The sequence below is a fragment of the Achroia grisella genome, unplaced genomic scaffold, assembly GCF_030625045.1.
Source record: "Achroia grisella isolate CSIRO2021 unplaced genomic scaffold, CSIRO_AGI_Agris_v1 utg558, whole genome shotgun sequence".
NCBI lineage: Eukaryota > Metazoa > Arthropoda > Insecta > Lepidoptera > Pyralidae > Achroia > Achroia grisella.
The window spans coordinates 3,452,588-3,477,419 of NW_026712938.1; the positions used below are offsets into that span (position 1 = coordinate 3,452,588).

General features: G+C 31.9%; 1 protein-coding gene across 4 annotated transcripts in view; it reads left to right on the forward strand.

The window, feature by feature from the left end:
- Window positions 1–24,832, forward strand: part of LOC131848493 (RNA-binding protein Musashi homolog Rbp6) — a 516,162-nt gene that overhangs the window by 461,875 nt on the left and 29,455 nt on the right. For all 4 annotated transcript variants that reach the window (XM_059198379.1, XM_059198377.1, XM_059198376.1 and 1 more), the window contains one exon: window positions 18,768–18,850. In XM_059198379.1, coding sequence (XP_059054362.1) covers window positions 18,768–18,850 — 83 coding nt within the window. The remainder of the gene's footprint in view (window positions 1–18,767; window positions 18,851–24,832) is intronic.

A 24,832-nucleotide genomic window follows, 5' to 3' on the forward strand; every position in this document is an offset into this window, starting at 1 on the left:
ATATACATTAAGTATTAATAAGAAAGGGTTAACCTAGTGGAGAGATCTCATGTCGAAACATTGTACCATGTTACTCTTAAAGACATAGAATTTTCTTACCTCCTGTTTTTCGTTCGTGCAATAGTGTTTCGAGCATGAAAACTTTCAAGTCATAGACATGTTTCGATGTTACGCATTTTTCGTTGTCATAACTTAGTTAAACGTTGACACGGAAACTGTAGCTTACGTGTATAGAAATTTTGTTCACAAAGGATTTTTAGGTACCAGCGGGTAACTTTCCACAATGTCGTTTGTTTCACCTATTTTCAAGCAGCTGGCTTTGCATGCTGTACTCCAGTTATAAGAATTATTGGATATATATACATTATTACTCAAGAATGAAAAATTCAGCGGAGCCAATAAGCCTCCGAAATTTTGGCATGCCTGGAAAATAACGATCAGTATACTTACACACACACACATACACCGATTAAGTACTTATCCTTATTTTTCTTCTATAAAAGTCCTTGATTATTAGCTGGCACTTAAATATAAAGATATCTTTATCTATGGGCGGTGTATTCTTGAGAGCTATATCGCCTGTTGACAAAATAGGGGGTTGAAATGGGGGAGGCTTTGTCGCCGGCCGCAGGAGGCTTCATTAGGCGACCATCGAGTGCCGGGGGAATGCAACGTCACTCCTCCCTCGTAAGTAGGGAATCGGACACGCCACCGCAAGTATAATGTATAAGGTTCCAGAAAAATACATTCCATCTCAGAGTTCGCAAGAGTGTTTCCAAAGCTGTATATTTTTTGTGGTTTCACCACGTAATCTCGAGGAAAGTGTATTATTAATGATAAAGCGTTTTACATGGTATCTCACGACTTAAAGGGTTTAAATAAGTACATGTCGAGTAAAATATATTAAAGGAACATAAATTTTTCACGAGAATATTCTAGTCGAAGCACTTTATTTCTCTTTAAGCAACGTATATTGCGCTACCATTTATTGCCTATAGTCTTTTAGGAGAAAAAAGTCAACGTAATAGAAAATTATTCTGTGTTAAAAGTAGTAGGTATCAAATACAGAAATTTATAAAAGAAATTGTTTGTCTCCAATCCTTGCAATTCGTTCTATACATATTTATTACGAATTATTTTGAGTTTCTTCTAGTCATACTAACAATGTTCTTTGAATATATATACATATATGTATATGTATATATATACTGATATTCCAAGGTTTATACTTTGTGTATAATTAAATATCTAAATGTCAACGTTCAATTCAAACAAGTCTATAATACAACAACTTGTATTATTATACGAACACGTGTTGTTATTTACATAAATAATATCTAACGTTTCACTAGCAACTGTTGCTACAATTATAGATAAATCAATAGACTTGATAATGCCAATTGTTAGCAGCACGCTCATTTTAATGACTAGTTAGTTATAATAAGCGTGCTAAGCGCACTATAATATGATTTTATTTCGTACTTTCACAATTTAATGGGACATAAAACTGTTATGAAAATAGTAAGTTTGTAGTAAATTTAGTCACAAAGTAAACGACGAAACTTGAAAGTTTTATTGTAAATACTTCACCGCTAATGAGTGCAAAGTCTCGGAGCAGAATGAAACTAACTATGTAGTTGAGATGTAGAACTTCGTATATTTTTTTAAAATCATATAATGTTAGTGTTAGGTAAATTTTGTTAGAAATTTTGTATTGTTAATTTCACATAGTAAAGATGAGCGTGATTATGCTTGTTTCCCACCATCGTAGTATGAAAAAGGAATAAGTAACATGTACTTTTTATTTTACGAATAATATATCGATAATTAAGTAATTTTCTATAAATTTAATACCTTGGTAGTTGAGTTTTAGTTAGTAGGTAGTTGAGCTTGGTATTTTCTTTTTTGTAGTTTCGTTAAGAGTAAGAAACCTCAATGAAATTTTTAATGAAGACTTTGTAATTGGATAAACGTTTGTGGCAATCATCATTTTCGTCTATTATATTTCAATTAAGGGATATAATAAATTCCGTTTGATTTTTTAACATAACAGGAATCCTTAAAGAATCCTAAAAGAATATATTAATAGTACTTCCGTATTTGTTAAAACAGTTGTTTATTTGGTATCTAATTTTAGTATTATAGTATGTGTAAGTCATATTTGGCTACATTTAATGTTACGATATCATTGTTATTACATTAATCGTCAATTCTGTCTGTAATTTCATTTAAATTATAAATCAATGACTGTTGACATTATTGTAATATCAAACCATTATTACGTTTTAGGTTTCCACCACGGGCGATCGTATCATACAACAAACTATTTGGTTAATCGATTGGCCAACGTCACTAATTTCACCCCTACAATACCATTAAGTTGGTGACATCATACACATAGGTAATTTAGTTACTGATGACTAGGTATTTTGAATTAAAGATAAATTAAAATGTATAGTAAATTGACGTACGTAAATATCGTTCAATGCCAATAAATTGTTATATAGTTTATTTTCTAACGTAATTTAGAATATTGAGGACAGTCAGGCTTATTCAGTTTATGAGATAAAAAATAATAGAACAGGCAGTACAGCCAAGCTAAAATGAAAGAACGTACAGCGTGACTAATTTGTTATATTGAGGACGAATTATTGCACAAAGTAGAAAATTATTTTGTTATTTAGTTACACACGTGATTGAATACTCCAAACGGTACATAATTTGAAACCACTCTGTTTTATTTTGAAGTAACTAAATATAATATATTCCTTTCCCATTACATTTACATAATATGACAACCATTTTTTCCGTTTCAATGAATTGAAAATATCATTTGTCGTCTTTCTAAACCCTGATGATTGAATTTATTACATGAGTTACTTCGATAATATGATGTTTTATCATCTTTTCAAAATCTCTTTTGATAGGTAAATTGAAATAACATTTTGTATTGAATGAATAACAATTGAAAATATCAACTGTATCAAATATTGTCCAAATTAATAAGAAACATATTGGCAACTCTCACGGTTTTACGTAGTAGCATGCTTAATACTAAACTACTTTTACTTGTAGAATAGCTAATTTAGGAAATCAACTATAGTAAATTGCTATACATTTGTTATTGCAAAATTTCAATAATGTAAGTGACGTTGACGTTTATTATACAAGAACTTGTTAGTACATTTTATTTTATTATCTAACAACGTAATAAGAAAGACAGATACAGTTATAGTTGTATATTGAAATTTTTATTATAGTTATAATAAAAGTACAAGCAGAACCCAGACGCATACATCAGAACCCTAAAACTCATTTACCAACAGCAATATACGAGTACAAATGCTTGTACCTATTACTATCTCATGGATATCGCCCAATTATTCATTGGTTTATTATTGTATTTGGAATATTTTATGAATCTATAGTTACATACCATACAAAGTTTTGTTATAATTATTCAAAATATTTTACGTCATGACATGTACCTGTACTTTTAACGTAAAAGAGCAATATAATTTCACTTCACAAAATGTTTACTGAACCCACTATGTGCTATTATGCAGCACGCAATCTAAAGCCTCATTTAAAGGTGTGTTTACATGTTGCACTCCTGGATACATCTTTGACTTTTAAGGAGTGTTTAACGTGAAACCTCTGATGCATTTGACATTTTTGTTTGACAGATGTTCAAAAATCTTTAAACAATGCAAGTTGTCAAAATTACTTTACAAAACCGAAATCTATTTTATTAATAAATAACTATCTGTACTTGAAAAATATAAATGTAAAACTATTATTGGGGGACTTAATGTAATAAACGTAATGAAATCCATTGGTTATTCGGATTTTATTGCAATCGGTTCCCAAACAAAAAAGTTATTAACTGTTCATGTTCCGACCTTATATATACGTACCACAGATGCAAAATCGCTCAGTTAGTGTTAAATTAACTATATATATTTAACTAAATCGATAGCAGAATATTATGCGAATATATTACTAAACATGTAGATATCATCACAATAGACCAGTGCAGTTATTAATATTGCGAACGAAAAGCGCAAATGGCATCTTTGGGATGTGAACGTGCTTTCTCCAATCCTAATGACACGTCCTTGTACAAAACCAGTGCAAAATACAGCAGCATCGCTATGAATGCATGATGATATTCCTTGTTGACAATACGGAACTTTTAAAAGCTTTTATTTAACTTGCTTTGTCTTTCCGGCTCATTTGTAATCCATTTTTCCAGCATTTTTACCCTCAAACTAAAACCTGTATTTATTTGTAACCTGTATATTTCATATTATGTGGTGTGTAAATAGTATCTCCATTCAATATTACAGTAACAGTGACCTTATGGTCACATAGTTATATTAAATTTACCGTTGGTATAATTTTATCCGACCAGCTTATAGTTACTGTAATATTGATTCGAGTTTTTTCGTTCATCGATTTTGATTCGAGTTCTTATGAACTCGAATCAAACAGAACAAGCCCATTAAGGTTGAATATATTTGATTTGAATCTGTCATAATTGGTGCCATTATCAAAGTCTGATCATAGTAGCCAAAGATCAGTATTCATAACTCTTGCTTTTAAACAGTGATTATTTTGATTCTGTAACATCCGTGTTGCAGTTTATGGTACCAATTTCCATCAGGAGAGTCAGCAGGTTGTTTACTATTTATTACAATAGTATCATTAAAAAGGTCTATTTAGTTAATAAAATAGATTATGTTTAAGAATTTTTAAAATGTTATCTTTTGTAGAATAAAAAATACTACATTCAAGTCTTTTAAATAAAATAGAATAAACTTCACCGACCAAGTTGAAGTGAATAGAAAGTTCAAAAATCCTTCGCATGGACAACATTTTAGTTGATTAAAATCTGTTCAACCTTTCATTTTATACATAATAGTTTTCCTTACAACTTTTTTCACGAACACGCAAGTCTATATTTTCATTATTGTAATACAACTATTCTCCATTTACCGAAGGTAATTCTACTTTATTAGATGGAATCTCATTATTTCCATACTATCATCGTTTAGACTTAACCAGTGTTACGTGCTTCAAATTATAAACATAGTGAAATACAAGCCAAAATAACCTTTACTCCATTACACTATGACACAAATGAGTTGCATTTAGAGAACAACCGTGATCAATTATTAACCGCTGGAAGCAAATGGCGAATTACTTCGAACTACGTAGGATTTCACGACGTTACGTCGCATATCGTCGCATATTCGCGGGGATTAGACTGATATCTCGAGCTTGTTATATCGGAAGCGGTGCGATAGTGGCGTCAAGCCTATCCTATCTGAGTCATTATCGTAAACGTTAATGACCACGACAATTACCAGCAGACTCGGAGCTTCATCGAGAGCCAGGCTCCGAAATTGGACATTCCCAATCTATCGGCTCCCGCCCGATTTGTCCCTCTATAAACTCCTTCCAGCCGACCGGCTTTAATTAAAATAGTTCCATCGGAAAAATACTAGATATAGTATAAAGCACTAACTTAAATGTACTCCCTGCAATCGAGATTTCTGTTTTCATTTGAAAAACATCGTTTTTCTGTATGAAAGTGCGTTGGCGATTTTACGGTTCAAACGTAGTTATTCTAGTGGAATTCTGTGTATAAACAGTTAAATTTGATTCCAAGTATTAAAACGCTGCTAAAAAATTTACAATTTTAAACTGTTCGAAAAGTTGAGAATATTATTTAAGGGAAAGTTCACTTTTAAAATAACTTTTAGGTGGCTTGTTTGTATTTTATTTTCATTATAATAAATATTAGTATGCATTACAAAATGTTACTTAGTAAGCACTTAGGTTTTTGCCATAATGAGGAAAGAACCGATTAAACGAACATAGCCCGATAAAAACGGCATTATATTACCCTAATAAAAATATACTTATCCAATGCTGCAAAGGAAATTTTTGGAGTGAAGGCAATGAGTAGTTCGTTTCTGTGGAAAAATCGGAGTAGAATATACAAAGTGGAGGCTACTCGAGAGACAATAGATGGAGGGGAGGGGGTGACTTCCAATATTAATGATGCGCCGAGAATGCACACAGAGGCTGCCGAGTTTCAAAAGCCTCCCATTGATACTCATTAACTATTGATTCATAAGTAATACCCTTTTACCGTTACCGGGTTGAACGGCACGGACAACTTTACGAATTTCAATGAGAACGAGATTTTTATTTTGAACTACACTAACGTTTTACATGTAAAAATCTAACTTTATAAGAGTTTTGGAAAGTCTATGACTACATTAATCGTTATGAAACTATGGGTATTTATTTTTATCGCATCAATAGAAATAGTACCTATATCATTCTGTTGTATTTAAATATATAGTGTTAAATATATTAATTACTTTATAAAATTAGATTCCACGCAAGTATGATTTTATTCTCAAGTATCTATCTCACTAGATCTTATACGAAAAATAATAATATAAATATTTAAAATATCTATATTTTCACCTGCAAATGAAATAGTCAATGCAGTAAATTCCTACACCGTTTGAAAACAATCGATTAAACTAAGTGGAGCTGCATAGAAATAGGCAATTGCTCTCAATGCTACACGAGTGAATAGTTTTGTTGTCCGCATTCAGTATTTTCATTTTTTAATCTTTTTAGTAACGGGTATTTTATCTTCCACATGCTTGTTTTAGAATGTTATAGAAATTTCTTTACATAAACTAGTATTATTGAAATTGCAATATATATCACTTCGATATTATTCACTACATTAGATGATTGTATTATTACACCAACAATATTATTATTTCGTACTGTTACAAAAAAAGTCACTTTTCATATATTTTGCAACATTTCCATCACTACAATCTAAACTGAGGTGATTCTACTCACTCATATATAAGAATTTTACAGTTGTCGACGGCTACCTTGTGATTGCGGAAAATGGTATTCTACAATGTAAACCTTTAAAATAGCTAGTAATGGATTTACCCGGAATAATAAGTAACAAGGTAATATAGTCTTTCAGGTTTATTATTCTAACATCTGTTGTATGCAAAGTATTGTCATAAAACAGCTCGACCGGCGATTACTTGCCGCAGTTAACTCTCTCTCACGCTCATCTTTATTGGCCTGCCTACCTGTGAATTTGTAATCTGATGCCCTTATAACGACTTTGATTAGATGAACTTTATGAGCTTGTATACTGTTACTAAATCAAATCATGCTTAGTCATGATCATCTTCTTCTTAAGTAACTTCAATGCTCATGATCATCCGCATTCATTACTTTCCTTACCATAGTATTTATTTAGTGCACATATTTTATCAAAATTTTAAAGTGATAACATAGTTTTTAATAATAAACAAAAAATATCTCAAATACTATATTTTCTCCTATTTGTATTTTCATTTCACCATTAACAAAGTCTTCTTGCAAATGTGAAATGTTGCATTACGCTCTTCCCGCCTACGCGTAATCGCGCTGCGCAAATACATTCAGCACTCAATGCTCGCCACTTGTACCAGGTACTCCATATGCACAAGCCCCGGTATGCCAACAACGCTTCCTGTATCTAGAAATGGCTTAAAAACTCAAACGGTTTTCCATTATTTCAAGTTTCACTATGAAGTGAAGCGATGTTACTTATAAATAATAATCACCTATCCAGCAAAATTTTCTGTTGAAATTGCGTTTCGAAAAACAAAAAGTTGCAACAACTGCATCGTGTGCGAGACCTACAACACCTATATTGCCAAAATCAGCAGGAAAACTGTTCTGTAGTGTTCGACAAACAAGCGTGGTTTCGTAATAATCCAAGCTGGGCGCAATTGGTCACTCGAGGACTCAGGGAGCCGGACAGCTCAAAAATACAGCTCCAGACTTCGTTTACAAACTTTGAGATGGCTCTTTTTCGAGTGCAAAGTTTTGTATTTTGGATGCAATTGTAAATATTTAGTTTTCTCACTGCGGTTTTCCTAACAAGTGAACCGTGCCGTACGTGAGTGAAGCATCTTCATTCTCAATCTGAGCGGGTCCGTAGTTTGCAGCTCGCATTACAATGTTGCCAGTTGCTTGCGCCTTCTTCTATTTGCAATTAAAACGATATTATATGTAGTAGTATATTATACGTAGTATACTACTTTCTCCTTTCTTACTAATAGACTACTTAGTTATTTTTACTTGTTCTATAAGTTTTACATGTTATAAATATTAATATGTTATTATTTCTATTTGATAGTTAAATGTATTATACATTCATTTATCAAAAATCTAATGTACAACAATATTTAAAAAAATATAAAAGTAATTAATATATATGTAATACTCGTCAATAAAAAATATTTCCGATTTTTTACATACATATATACTACACAATTATATATCTTAATATTATGCGGCATTTTCTACCAGGCTTATAAACTGTAGGTGATGCAGAGAATAATTGTTGGTGCAAATATAATGAACAAAATGCTACGAAATATAAACGAATAAATACAATATTTATCTAAGAAATATAATAATATATACTATACAAATATTATATTATACATACATATACACAAATAAATTAATTGTAGTATGTAAAAAATAATATTGACGAAATATTAAAAATTATTACCAAGGAATTACTTGTAACTAAACAAATTAGTCTGAATCACGAAGAGAAATTCACAGGCGAGTGTTTATTCTTACTAATATTATTAAAGACACTGTCTCGGGTTTGACCTGTAATTGATTTATAATTTCACCTAAGAGATTGGCACGTCTTAAAGAGCTTTAAATTATTTAGCTGTTAATGTTAAGTATCCTATTATTTCCTATTTTGAGCACCTCGCAATCCAATTCAAAACATGAGTAAATTGCATTATTGTCTTAGTCCTCGAAATTTATTTAAATATTTACTATGTAATTTATTTTGCTCATTGAAATAACTAAGTAAATTTAATTCACGTTTAATGAGAATAGCCTCCGACTCTTAACTCTTTACATGTCAATAGACATTAATTCAATTTTGCTCGATAACAAAGGATAATTATAATTAATGTTCGTATATATAGTTAAACTAAGATACTAACATTATTAAAAAAAAAGAAGTAGTGAGAGCAATAGGTTCGCCTTCTGCGTTCGATTTCAATAATTTAGATGAAAAGTAGATCAAATGACCACATAACCAACAGATGGTTTTGAAAACGAATATTTAACGTAAATAAGCAATATAGTTAAAATAAAGGAGTATAAAATGACATTTGTTATCGAATTTCTGGGCTCTGTAATTCTACATCACTCAAGTACCTCTCAATTACATTTCACAAGAAACAGTTCTGTAACTACAACATTCTCGTCTTGTGTCCGATGATCCCACTAATCCCATCCTCAACGTCTCGAGCACGTCTTCCAGTCTGATTATGAGCTCCCCACTGATCTTACCCCCATCTCGAATGACCGCACCAATCGCACTAGAGTCGCTTTCTGTAATATATAGGTATATGAATTCAAGTCATGATTTGAATCCAATTCTATGTACCTATTTCTATTAAAAAAATTTCAAACATTTAATCGATGCTCAGTAAAAATTTCAGTTATTATTATATTTTCTACTGAAGTCCAGAAAAGAGACCAAAAGATCATTATATCGCAGAAATGACGTAAATGGATTATAGATATCCCGGTTTAGGTTAATTTTACTTTATCGAAACTTTTCCTTCTCCAACAAATTTATAAAGTGAATTTTATTTTTCGAGTTGCCAACCTGCTACAAATCTAAAGGGATTACACGCCATTGAAATTTCAACTCTAACTGAATTAACTTTTATTTGAATTTTTATTACATACTTTTTATTTTGTTTTTTTTTTATTTCAGATGCATTGTATAAATAAATGAGAATATTAAACTTTGACTTCGTATAACCCCTCTAATACCTCTGGTATTATAATTCTAGCAAAGAGAATTCATATAGACGATATTGTGATATACACCAATTCCTCAGCTTCGCCTAATAATTTTGCCATCTACCACTACTTATATTTAGTGTGATTTCTGCTTTCCATTAAGTGTGAAATAATACAGCATAGTTTCAAGGATGTTTTATTTATTTAAGTTGAAACTAAAAACAATACGCTCACACGTCTCGAGGTTACAATGTGGAGCAAAGTGTATCGTAAAACAACACAGTCGCGAATAAAAAGGACGGAATCTTATTAAAGTAAATATTTATGGCATTGCTATCAACCGATTGGACGAGGGTTCCGTTGCCGTTGATAAATTGTCCCGCCGGTTGCGGCCTAACGGCCACTCTCTCGAATATTTCTCGTGTTACATATCGCTCTAAAAAAATTTTCGATGTGTTTGATTTATGGCATAATTTCCTTTCACGCCTTTTGATAAGTTTCCTACAAAGTTTCTGCTCTAAATATATTGGCGGAGAATGTTTTTGCCGAGTAAATCTTTCCGATATCAAAAGCTTTGGAAATGTTGCTCCGACAATAAAACAACTTGACAAAGTTTGAGAATTCAAAAGTTGAGCATCTCGACGCAAAAAGTAGCGGCGGAGTAGTATTTCTATTTTACCTGAGCGGAGACAATAAGGTTGTCTCCACACAATCAGCTCAACGAGAGAGTTGATTGTTCGCCTCCCATTCAACTTTACAATAGAGAAAATGAAGAGAAGCCAATTCTTTCTGCAAGAGCTTTTATTCTCCATTTTGTCGTTTGCCGAAAGTTTGCATTTTGACTCAACCTCGTTGTGAATGCATTAGAATGTGTACACATATTTGTCTTGGCATCTAACGACTGCGGAACTGCTATTTCGATAAACTGTTTGCATTCTCAAAAGATTAGCTCCATGTTATTTTATTATTATAAGTGTTTACCATTTATACAGATTTCTTATTTAATTTGTTTATATTTTTCAATTATTTTCATGATACTTGTATCTGAATTCATTCATTTTATTAATTTCAAGTCTAAAGAAAAATGGTAATGTTTTGTTGTGACTCATAGATAATAAGAAATATAATTATATTTTGTAGACTGGATAATATATTACAGACAAGAACAATAACATTTTTTAAAAAAGCACGCAATGTATCCGTCGTTAAGGAAACCACAGTTATTTATGTATGTAGCTACGATAATAAAGTCTGTTGAAGTTAATAGGTTTCTAATAAGCATTGGTCGCCTAATGACTGCTATTGGCGTGGCAATTCCCTTTTCTCATAACCCCGTCTTTTTCTTGCTAATAACTAGTGCGATTAACTTGTTATTATTAGCCGAACTCAGAAGCAATCCGGCAATTATTTACGTAGCAAACATTCTGTCACGATGAGAGCTCGTAGATAAAACTTCTGGCCAACTATTACGTCAGGAGGGACAATTCCCGAGCATCTCTTAATTATTGTGCTGCGTATTTCGTATTACAATAATGAAGCGAAACAATAACAAAAGTTTGGACGTCGGAGCGCGGCCAACGGCAACTTCAGTTGCTCATTTGAGTGCTTGTTGAGCTCACTACTAATGAAAACTTGCTAGTTACCGCCAACATAGAACATTACTTTTATTTGGAACAAACAAAAGCACAATCGACGCTTTTTGTCCACTTTCATTGCGTTATAACCATCCACCCTTTTCTCTTTTAAGCAAAAGTTGTCTATAAGACATTGCCCTGGAAATAAAACCACTTTTTCCACTCCTTGCTTTAGTGTAATGTATATTATTTTAATATATATTTCGAACTGTAATTTGTATTTGTAAGACTTAAATATTATAAAAGGCAGGTTAAATATACTATACTCAGATCGACTTCTAAACCTATACTTAACTTATATAGGCACCCGAAACAAGCTATTAAAATGAATAATACAAGAGATATATATAATATAAAATATACAGTTATGCGCTCAGATCTCTATACCTACTCTGAAAACCGGGTACTATCATAAGAAATATTTCGAACTTCGTTGAAAATACTTTTTTAATTGCATAAGCCAAAATCCAATTCTATGAAGATATTTAACTTATTATGTTTCAATTTGAATACTAATGTTCCTTTTCACCTACATTTGATTCGAAATATAAGAGAAGAAAATATTCCAGTGCCTTGTGTAGGACAAGAGGCTGAATGATAGTCGGGTGGGTAAGCAGATATATAAGAGCAAAGCGAATGAGTGAGTCCGTCGAGTATGTTCTTGACGACCATATAGAAAGGTGTAGGAATCGCCGAAGATTAGAATATGCATATAGTACATCCCCGCAATAAGGTATCTAAAAAATATGTAATAAATAAAAACAAGTGACATATTTTCGATATATAAATTTTAATATATATTTGGTCACAAATTTGTATTAATTTACTTGTATTATAAAACATTTTCGTTTGTCATAATAATTATAATTACCTATAATAAATTATAATTTTTTTTTAAGATTTCATTACATTTATATATACATTTTTTTTAAGTGATTGGGAATGGTAACCGTTACCTTCATATATGAACAGCATGATGCACATCACGTTATCATAATACGCTCATTTTATTGTCGCATTGGCATTCCGACGAACTAAGATATTGTCTCTGATGATAATACGCTATTTTACTGCCATATCTCACTGTCCAACCGAAATACAGATTAAAATGCAACCTATTAGGTATTGAAATAAGTTATACAGACAACTTTATATACAGTTGACCGCGGTCGTTATAGAATGGTGGTAATATTTAATTTAAATTTTAATTGCTGCATTAAAAGTACCTAAGACATTCTTCCTGCGGAATTCCAAAAAAAAAATGGCATCAGGCGTAGGCGCGGGGAGCACAAAGTGGAGGGCTAAGGTTGTAACGTTATCGGCGCCTACAATAAGTCGCGTTTTATACGGTTATTATAGCGCCATAAACGCCACCGGCCGGTGTTTCATACACTGCCGGCCAGATTATACTGCCTATGGCTCCGATAGGGGGTGGTAGATAGGGTTGCCAGTTAGAGGTTATCCCCGAAAACTCGTGTTTAAAACACATCCTCGTTTAAAGATTTGGAGTTATTATAAATTGTAATTGAAATAAAATTAACTATTACGGAATGAGTATAAAGAATACCATACTATAGAATTATATGAAATTGTAATCAAGTCAATATTAAAATTTTAACGATTTTTCTATATTTTTTCATATATTATGTATATTATGTACCCTGTATGTATACAGGGTACATATGTACATAATATAGCAAAATGCCTAATCCTTCCTGCCAAATCCCTTTCCGTATTAGAACATAATATATTATTAGCGGAATATATACATATAAAATTTCAATCTAAACACAATATCTGCCTGTCTATCAAAAGTTCACTGACCACTATGTACGTAATTATAACTAGGGTTGTACGAGTGCCCTACAAATGTTTTCATTTCTCGGCTTTTCTGTAAATATATATATATATATATATAGTATTATACATATGTATATATGTAGATTCTCTTGAATCACTATCTAATCCCTAAAAATCACTAATTCTGAACTTTACGTAAAGAAAGCGGCGGCGACTATGTTTTATACTATGTTACGATTACCGTTAGTCATATTTTATCTGATAAAGGAAAAGGAAATGATTGTAACGATTTACTAACCTTTCAAACTTCGAAAACTTGTTCAATACAATTTTATACCGCAACTATAGTCTCAAGTCAATTTAAAACTATTTCTATCTGCCAGATATAACATTAGGTACTGTCAAGCACATTGTGCTTCAGCAGTTATCTTTCTCATTTTATATAATGGTCTATATACAATATCAGAATTTTATTTTCCTAAAACCATTTCATTATTGTTTACAATATATTTGTTTATCCCTTTATACTATCATTATTAGTACTATACCATATGCTCGAAGGTTATGAGTACTGATAGAAATTAATAAATATGACCAAATATGAACTATTGTCACATACGTCGAATTCAATGATGAATTAGATTAAATGAAGTTCGGTAGCGTCGGTCAATAAGGACAGAATATAAAGATCACGGCACACTACTCTCATAATCAGTATAATATTGGATAAACTAGTGACAGTAATTGAACAACCTACCGACATGGATATCGCTGTACTATAGTTAACTCTTGACAACAGGACCAAATGGAAACATCCAGAGTAAAAATAACGTATTTATCTACGTTATTTTGTATTAATTTACCATAATGTTATTTAAGTTAAGATCCAACTAACAGTTTTCCTACCTAATATATGTTTTTAGAATTTTAGAATTAAATACCAGTATAATCTCTCTATACCAAATTTAAATGTAAGCATGATTGAGTAAAAATTACTGATATATGTCTGTAAACTTTTCAATTTACGATATTAGCAAGACTGGTACGTATATCGTATCAAAGCTCATCTTCCAGCTCTATTAAAAACAGTGCATAGTCATTACTCACTATATATCGGAATTACGGGTGTAAAATTTTGAGCTTGATTGGATGGCAGCAAATGCTTGAAAAATGGATCACAAATGAAGTGGAAAGACAGACGGAAATATCGATGTAAGCAAGCAAGTTAAATAAAAATGGAAAACAATATATTTCTAATATCACGCCAGGTTTCTTACAAGCAGTGGGAACCGAGTGCAATAAATTCACGATCTTTTCATATATCCTTTGCTGCATGCACTTTGTAGCTCGTGTTATATACGAGCGCTGGTTTCTTATATTTCTACTCCTCGCATCATATCTGCCTTGATCATGACTTTTAAATTACAGAGAGAAGGATTGTGTGATTGGAGTGTGATGTATCTACATTAATGTTTGTGACATCTGTAACCCTGTTCAAAAAATAAATACTTATCTAGAATCCAAAAAAGTATATTAATGACATTTCATAATTAAAAATATTCTTTTGATAATTCTTTAAAAAAACTGATCATCAAAAAATATTGTGTCACATTATAATAATAAAGCGCAATCAATATTGTTATTACGTACTTCATATTGCGTTACATATGTATACACACAACAATACAGTATAATTTAGAACTTCTTTCTTTTTCAAATTTGTTGAAAATTACAATTTAGTATTACTTGTACGCAAAGACAACCCTACACAGCGGGGCAGGGGGCCGGCCGCCCCCTGTCAGCCCCACGTGCTGCTCGACAGATGTGTCGAGATATCCGATATCGGGAGACACATTCATAATCTTTGCCTCAAACCTCCCGCTTCTTATATTAAAGTAACGAGCGTCATACCAGGTGCGAACTTGACGCGAATTAATAAAAATCAAAAGCAATACAAGCGTAGGTTTTCTGAATTAATTTCTAAAGTATATTTATGTAAATTAAAGTTATTCTATGCGTTGCTGCCAATGATTAAAATATGACTACCTACCTATGACTTTGGAAGGTTGTGAACAATATCTTACGTGACTAGACAATATCTTACGTATCTAAATTAATGTACACCCATATTATTAATATTATAAAGAAAGAAAGGAGGATTTTTTTAAAGTAATCCCCGACCACCACACAAACTTTTCATATTTTATCTAACCACGAGTTATAATTAGTATAATTTTGACTGTGTTTCTAGATTATTAGAAGAAGTGAGATCGAGTTCCATTTCCATTATGTAGTGTGTATATCCTGCAATTTTAAAATGAACATTATAATATGATATTGTATATGTATACATGAAAATGTAATAATCCTCTTAGAGAGATTAGAAAGAGAATTTTGTCCCCTCAGAGATTTGAAAATCCCCTCCTGAAATTGGAAATAAACGCATTGAACTAAGCCCAACACGGGCTCCCTAACATAACATGCTTGAATGCAATGATACTGGACATGGGATCAAAATGCCGATAAGGCAAATGACTTGATAAGATAAATGAATATAAATAAATATTAATTTATATATAGTTTTTAATTTACAAACATATTTTAATTTACATTAAATTTTCATTTATAAATGTTTATGTCTACGAAATAGATAGAAAGGCAAGTAATTGGCATTGCGACTTTAATACGTCAGAAGAGTGAAGGGCCAGACTCTAGCCGTAGCAAATCACCTGTAAGCCTCCAGATTTAATTAAAGTATTCCTTCTAAAAAATAAAGGTAAGTATCTGCCCTAATTGAAGCCAGGAAAAATAAAGTTAATTCCTCGAGCGACGCTGAAGAACTTTCATTAGCGTTTCACAGCTACAATTGCGAGTTCAAATAATTATATTTACGGAATCCTTTTCTTACGCAGAGATTATTTATCTTCTCCATTGTTACGAGAAGTGACGCGGACGAATTTCGCGAAAATGCCCCATTTATCTAGAGCGAGCACACAAAGGCAACACGAAACCCAAAACTTTTTACGTGGTCAGTGACAATGCTATTTCTCTCTTTTCTCTTAACGTTTCATTTCCAACTTTTACGTATTGTATTTACACAGTGTCTGTATATGGGAGCAAAGTACACGAGCCTAACGCAGGAAACGCGGCACTCATCCATTTAGAAGAACTTAATTTACTTTGATTCTGTGGTCCGATTCCATATTTGTTCAGCCATCACACCCGCATATAAGTTCACTAGTGTTTCCTATACCTATTTTCTATTAAGTTATGTCCATATATACTCTTATCTATGACTCTTAAATTTATCGCTGTAGATGTTGTTATATTATCTTTAATGAAGGAAACATGGTTTATTAAATTAGTTTACTACTTGAGTAAATTGAAATTTTATGTAAAGTTTTTTATAAAGTAATTTTAAGAACATTATATTTAATTATTCAATGTAATTTTGCTTAATCACAGATATTATTTTTTTACCAATGTATCATAATTAACGATTCGATTTTTAAACGATATAAAAGAATATATAAAATATCTCCTAAATATTATTTTCGCGTCATGATACAATAAGTCTGATATAATTCTTATAATCTATTTTTTTATATATGAATATTGGTTTATTTACCTAGTTCAGCGGTTCACATTAATAACTAAGGATATCGCCTCCACTAATATATCTATGTATTGCCGCGGCGCTCGGATGTTAAACTTATAGTCTAAACATCAAAACAATTCTTTACCAAGTTCCCAACATCTTCTCAATACCATGTTTTATATAAGTGGGGATTGTTTCCAATCGTTTTTATTGGGAAAGCAATAACGCAGAAACGATTTTCTTGATATACCGCGCCGACCTTATAATGCATAAAGAAAAAACGGTCATCTACGGAACTCAACTCAACCCTTATTTGCCTTTTCGGGGTGTTACTATCTCTGCCTCAATTCCTACGCAAAGCCACCCGGCCGCGCGTGAAATACCAAGTACGGCCTAGTTTCGAAACAGATCCCACTGTTTGTTTAGGCCACTCGAACCCGCGAAAGGTGATGGACTTAATAATAACAATGCGTTATTCTATACTTCTCGGCATTATAAATATTAACAGGCGTGAAATCCATCATATTGGCTCTGGATACAAGGGTGCGAATAAAAAAGACTTTGTAGCTACTTGACTCTTTATTTGCTAAGTTTGGCGAGAGCGTGACATCGATCCCATGTCATGAGGTTTGCTCTCACGTGCCCATATCAACACGTGGAAGTGGGAAGAACAAGTCCAAAGTTTTACAGGGTTGTACACGATACGTGTCAGCATAATCGGGACGCCACCTACTGTTTGTATTGCGGCTCGCTAATACTATTTGTCGTAGCGGGTGGTCACGTCACGTGTGTGTATCTTAATCGTTAGACAGAAACATGCCTGCTCATCACCTTGTTTTGTTTGCCACTTTGAACAGAAACTCCATCCAATATCAGGTGATTTTGTGATTTAGTAGAACGTGTTTAAACTAGCAGATTTTTTTAGTGACATATACGATCAAGAAATTAGTTGTCAATAACAAATTATAAAAACAAGCATTGTAACTGCTGCGATAGATACTTACTATGCAGGTTTGATTTTGATACTGGAAGCAAATATTACTTCATTATTAAATAGTCATTGTTTACAATAATCGATCTCGGTTTGAAATACAAGTAAGAAACTGCATAGTAAATAAATGTATCAATCAATCAATGAAAATTAAGATGCTTTTTCATTACTGTCTCGTTCTTTCTCATGCAAAACGCATTTTATTATTACATTAATAAAATGCCTCACTTGTACAGACCTATTGAAAAGATTTTTTATACTTATATAGTAGTTGATCACAATACAGCATGATGTACAGTTTGCTATATATTCATTCTTGTATGTTACAATTTTTTTACTTAAAAACTAGGTGATTTCCATCTAATAATCAAAATCTTTATTATAAAGGCATAAACTTTATCCACTTTCAATGTTATACTATTCAGTGGATTCAACATAAAACCCGCTCGTTGGTGCTATCAAAATCTGATTGACGTGCCTTTTGAAATTAACTCTACACGAACTAGTCTTAATTAAATTGATATCAAAGATGAAACTTTTCATCAACTTGGAATGAGTTAAATGTCTAACTTTGGTTAGATAGATCAAACTATTCAAAGTTACAAAAAAGTTTTGTAAACACAGTTTTCGATTCCTACTGAAGCTAAACGTATTTCTGTAGTCTAAACCCTGCCATTGACGATGCTACTAAATTACCATTAACAATTTAATATTTGTGTAATTTTTGCGACTTCATGTGTATTTAAAGGATAACCTCTACAATCATAAATATACCATATGAAAAATAATCTGTAATTACAAATCGTAGCACAGTTGAGTAACGTTCTCCTATTTTCTTTTGTTTCAGGTTTCGGTTTCGTCACATTTCAAAGTGAAGACATAGTAGATAAAGTGTGCGAAATACATTTTCACGAAATCAACAACAAAATGGTAAGTATTTTAAGATATATTTTTTTTTTTACTATCAGTAAAAGAAATCTATTTGACAAGGAAGAATTATTAAAATCTATAAGGAATTGCAAAAAAAATTTCATAAATATAAAAATCTTTAGTAGCTTCTTGTCTTTGAGGAATAATAACTAAGAAAATAATCAACATAACTATAATTTTGAAGACTTCAACACTACGCATTACCGATAGTTTTTTTAAATTATTTTACCTACAATATACTCTGTTCATATTTTATTTGTTAATAACTACAATACAGTTCGAGTTCAGACATATGTTAGATATTCTTTTGACATATATTGGTTATATACTTGAAATTTAGTTTAAGCCTATATTGTTAACTAACAAAAATAGTATATTAGACCATTATCTTTTATAACGTAGAAATATATCTAATATATTCTATATCTATAAAATGGCTATAAAGCTCAGATACATTGATAGCACTACCGATGTTCGGATCAGAATGTACACGAAATCTGAAATTCTTGTGTCTGTTATTTACAGCACAGAAATCTTGATTATGCAAGTCAATCTCGGTGCTAACGTTGTCGGTCAGATATCAATTAGAGGCGAAGGAACAGAGTTGGCGGCGATCCAAACAGAGCCAATAAAATGCCACTAAACCAGCTTTTACTATGTTTAGATTTTTTCTCCCGCTGAGAGGGTTAGCCGTCAATCGACACGTGTATTCTGAATGGAGTCAATGTATTGTTGTGTAAATATCAATTTCTTTAACCCCTTTCTTGGGAAATTGCGTATAAACTTGTACATATATACACGACTGCATCCTATTGTAGTGGATAGAAACAATAGAAAACCGAATGCTCTTTCACATGCTTAACAATGATCAATCTATTCTTATATTTAAGAAATAAAATGAGTTATTTCATAATATGTCAGAAACAGTACGTATACGTTATAATCATATGATCTAATATAAGCACCTAAGCAAGACTCCATTTGATGATTAGACGCACAACATACCCTACATATCAGCACGACCTGCCGGACGCTAAATCGTAACAACCATAGACGCTTTTATGCGGTTTATTTCGCAATACATTACCAGTCACCCTTTACAAGACTATTACAATCATGTGCTGCTATAAACCTTGCCTATTAACGGGGGATGAACAAACACACAATACATCTATTGTCTTAACTATATTTTAATGAAAATTTCAGGACATATCCAAATTAATTATTACTTTATCTTTATCCACGCACCATTTTATAGTGTCAATAAAAATAATTTTACGATAATTGCTAAGGCAATAAACACTAAGTACACGAAGTGTATTTCTTGTAATAAATCTGATTAAAAAATATATAATATAAAAATAGTAACCAAAAGTTCATATAATGACTATAAAAAAGAAGGTATTTGGGATAGAGTATTTTTCCATTAATTCTTTAAGTTATCTTTGCATCTCCTAGTTGCGACAAACACAACTTTCTAAATAATATAACTCATGTTAGAAACTTTATCACAAAATTGGTTTAGCGATTTGTTACCAACTCAATATTCAATGATATCCCGAATAATCCTTAAGTTCAACCGCCTTACAATAAGACATTACAAAGCCAAATTTTAAAAATTCACATTAATTTCGCATAGGTTTCGAAAATAAGCGATAAAATTTCAGAACATTTATGAATATTTTTTTCACGTATTACTACCAATCCGTAGAGCTTTTGGGAGCTTAACACTTTTTCAGTAATGGCATCAATAAATTAAAATTCATGACACATTACTTATGGCATAGCGTATACTGAAAACTGATGAAATAAAGCCTGATTACCAATATTATTATGTAATTCCTGTTTCACACTTAACTATATTACATTAAATAATATTATCTCTACTTATTCTCAACCATTACATGATCGTGCTTGTCCTATGGGATTCTATCAACCCGTCGTCGATGCATATTCCTGATTGTTAATGCTTGTTTTTTGTCTTGCTCTATTGTGCCTCGCCTAATGGTAGTACGAAACACGGTACTGCGTACGTCGGACGAAATCACAAGGGTGATGCTCTCCCTAAGTGATACAAACAACGAACAAAGACATCAAACAAATGGGTAGTGTTTTAGAGTAATTACGGCTTACTTCCGTGTGAAAACGTGAGATGTGCATGTAGCGAGCTTCCCTACCACCGCCGTGTATACTCGGAAAACTAATCGCTTATTATTTTCCCCTTTTTTGTTGCGTGTCGAGCAAAATGATCAACGCCACGGTTAAACTCCGTTTTCACTTTTTTCGTAAACAATGTTTCAGTTACAAAGCAAAGAAACATTGTTTGGATTAACTCTTCACGTTACACACTTTACAGAATATTTAAATTTACGACCAAAGGATATACAATGAAAACGTGACTCGTAAACAAATCCGGCCATTAAAAATTCGCCTTAGCATATCATAAACACATCTAATAGTTATATTTACGTACGCAATAAAGAAGACAGAGGCGTCACGTCAACATGGGCGTTTACGCTACGGGTAGCTAGTCTCGTAAATTTAATATGTCATCTCTTATATTAAAATGGTCGTTAAGCTAATAGCGACTCCGCCTCCCCGCACGAGTGATAGGGTGATGCCGCAATTTACTTCGAATAACAAAAAAATCTTCTATTTGTTGTAAAGTTTTTATAAAATTTACTTAAATGTAGTACGATATAAATAATTACAGAAATATCGCTTTGTTTTTACATTTATCAAAGGAAATTTTACGTAATATTGATAGGTTCCACACAATAGATACAAGTAGCAAGGACTAATTTATATCAATGAAACTGAAAAGTAACGTAAATACTGTAAGTAAACTGTAAGTAAAGTAAATAAAACATTGTCATTTTATATAAATACTTTATAAAGTTGATAGGCATATTTTTGTATGATTGGAACTAAAAATGGTATTTTGAAATTAATACAAAAAAATTCTGAAAAATATCATTGGATTACTTAATAAAATTCATTCATACAGCTTATAAACTTAAATATTAAGAATTTATAGAATTGCCCTATGTATAATCTGAATATTGAATGTAAATTGTAGCATCAATGCAATTATTATATTAATTATACAACATAAATAATTTCAATCATTATTTATTAATAATATAACAACTATTTTAAACAATTGTGGTATACAAAAAATAAAATACATTTATAAAAGTAATTGCTCAATGATTATACAATTTAGACACTACCAAAGAGGCACTCGAGTTGCATTTTAAAACATAAATAAGGACCTCCATTATGACGCTCGCAACAAATTCCCGTCACTCCATTACGTTCTTACACATTACTCCCTTAATTGCTTCCGCTTACCATGAATTTTAACAACAAAGCACCGACGTGCCACAAAATAGGTAAAATATAGTGTAGTTTAGATTTCGCCTCCTAACATCAATTTCTATTTGCCGGATTTAAGCGAGCCTGAGACATGTACACCTGCGTTTCTTTATGGGGTCACACCTGTTAAAATCAGCCTGTTAAGAAAGGTAAAAGTGAAAAACAACTTTAACGCTGTTTGAGTAGTAGTTGAATTCGATTGGACACCTTTTGACTACAAATGTGACATGAAAGATATAGTGAAATGAAATAGTTTTAGAAAATAAATCGAAAACTTCTAATAATTTCAGTATAATCTATTCATAGATAATAATTACATAATAGAAGAGTATAAGTTAGTTCTAATAATGAGAAATGAAAAACTTTAGGTAAATTAATATTTAATGACTTCTAATAAGCTTACTTCTAATATACAATTGGTATGTCCTTATGTGACATTTAACATCCGAGTACACATTTTTATTCTAAAACAACAAACACGCACGCCTAATCGAAGTAACATATTATTTTTGTAGATTGCGGTTGAAGCTGATTAAACAAACATGCTACCAAGACATTTCATTGTTATAAGTCAAAATGTTTTCAAATAAGTAAATTTTATGACTTCACTCTTAGCGAACTTGGTACATTTAATATTTCAAGTTATACATTATTCGACATTAAGCCTAAGTATGTTAAAAGTCAATGACATTGACTATAATTAGATGTAAATTCTGTTCACGAATTTCAATTAACATTACCTATATACTTTTATAAAAGGCAATATAAAAACTTCAAAGTTACGTATGTAAAATGTTTTGAGCAGCACTCACATAAACACTTCTGAAAGACTCGTTGGTATTACAGACATTATTCTCCTCGATCGCGCATGAGGCAAACAAATGGTTTCCGTTTAGGAAATAACACTAAAAGTAGGCACATTTGAAACTGCCACTTAAATCTTGGGATCCTCGATCGCCATTTCTCTTAACGTCTTAACTGGTTGGTAGGCCCAACTGGCGCACCCTTGTCGTTACTGCTACGTCAAAGAATGGCCTATACACCCATGTGTACCGTACAATTGCTCTCGATAAGAAAAGATACCTTTAAAATGCCATTTCGACTCCAAATATATGTGTATAATGTTCATACTTTATACTATTCTTAAACAATATATTGTGAGCAAATAGATAAGATAAATACGTTCCTAGTGACGTATGTAACTTTTGATATTATTTTCACTGACCAAAAATGTTCTATAAATATAAAATTTAACTTACTAACAATTTACAACATTCGAATCCCTACAAATTACAAACTATGTTTCATCTGAACCTCAAATACTTTTACTCCAATTTTGTATTATACAAGATTCAATCCAACTGCCATTGAGATTCAGGGATTTTTAACTTAGTAATTCTAAAAAGCACCTCTCAAAGATTCGTATAGCTTCGTTGTGTCCGCTCATCCCTTCCCCCTACTATGGGCTGCGTCGAACAATCAATCACGTGCTCCTCCACAAGCGTGATTACCATAAACTTCCCGTTTTAGCAGGACCCAGCGCGCTTCTTCTAAGCTTTATCGATTCCTCCGCGGCCATTTTTGTGCCTTCTATATATCAAGCGTTGCGACCGTCCCTTTTCATTGAAACTTGCAATTGGCATGTCGCGTTTCTGAAGATTTCGATGGGCTTTATTCAGACCTTTTTGTTTAAAGTTCTTATCCTTCAATCAATATTTTATCGGGAATGCTTTAACTTATAAACAAAAGTTATTTTTATTGTAATTTACACTGACAATATTGATTAATATTTCGTTTTATTTTATTTTATTAATTATATCTTGATATTACCTGTCATCTGAATCACACAAGACATTAATTTTGATTTATTTATAGTACCTGTTTTAACACTGTTTTTCTACAATTGTATTATATCCGTTACTTTGTATTTTATTATTACATAAGGGGAAGAGAACGGGCACGGTGTCGGAGTGTCATTAATAATACAAGCAGGACCATGGCTTTCCTCGAGTTCTTGGGATGTAATACTTGCTGCTAACGAGGTTTCGGAGCCACCCTACTTAACTATCTCTACAGAAACCTCCATAATAATACGTAGTTTACTACTTCAAGTTGAATTAACCCAAGTCTACCTTAGACAATACACTATATATTATAATGAACGTGTTTATGTTAAAACTATTTATAGAAATATTTAATATTGAAAATTTACTATATGTAAAAAAATATAATTTCGATTACAATCTAGGCAATGGCTATTTGAACAACTACCTAATTTCCTATGTACGTATACAATATAAATTTAATGGTTATAAGCCCTACGGCACGCAACTTTCAAATGACGCAACTAACTAAGTCGAATGCAAAGACGTAAATTATGGCTCAACAGGCCTTTCCGGCCGTTAACGATTTCTGCTCTAAGTTAAATTCGAAGCGTGAAAGAAAATTAATTAATCACACGTGGTGCACGATAGGGCATCGTACACATGAACTTGATTATTGAGATATTCTGTATGTACATAGACCTTATTTGAATAATCATATATTATATTATCTACTATTTATGTATAAATAATATATCTAAAGACCTTTTTTTTATTTCTC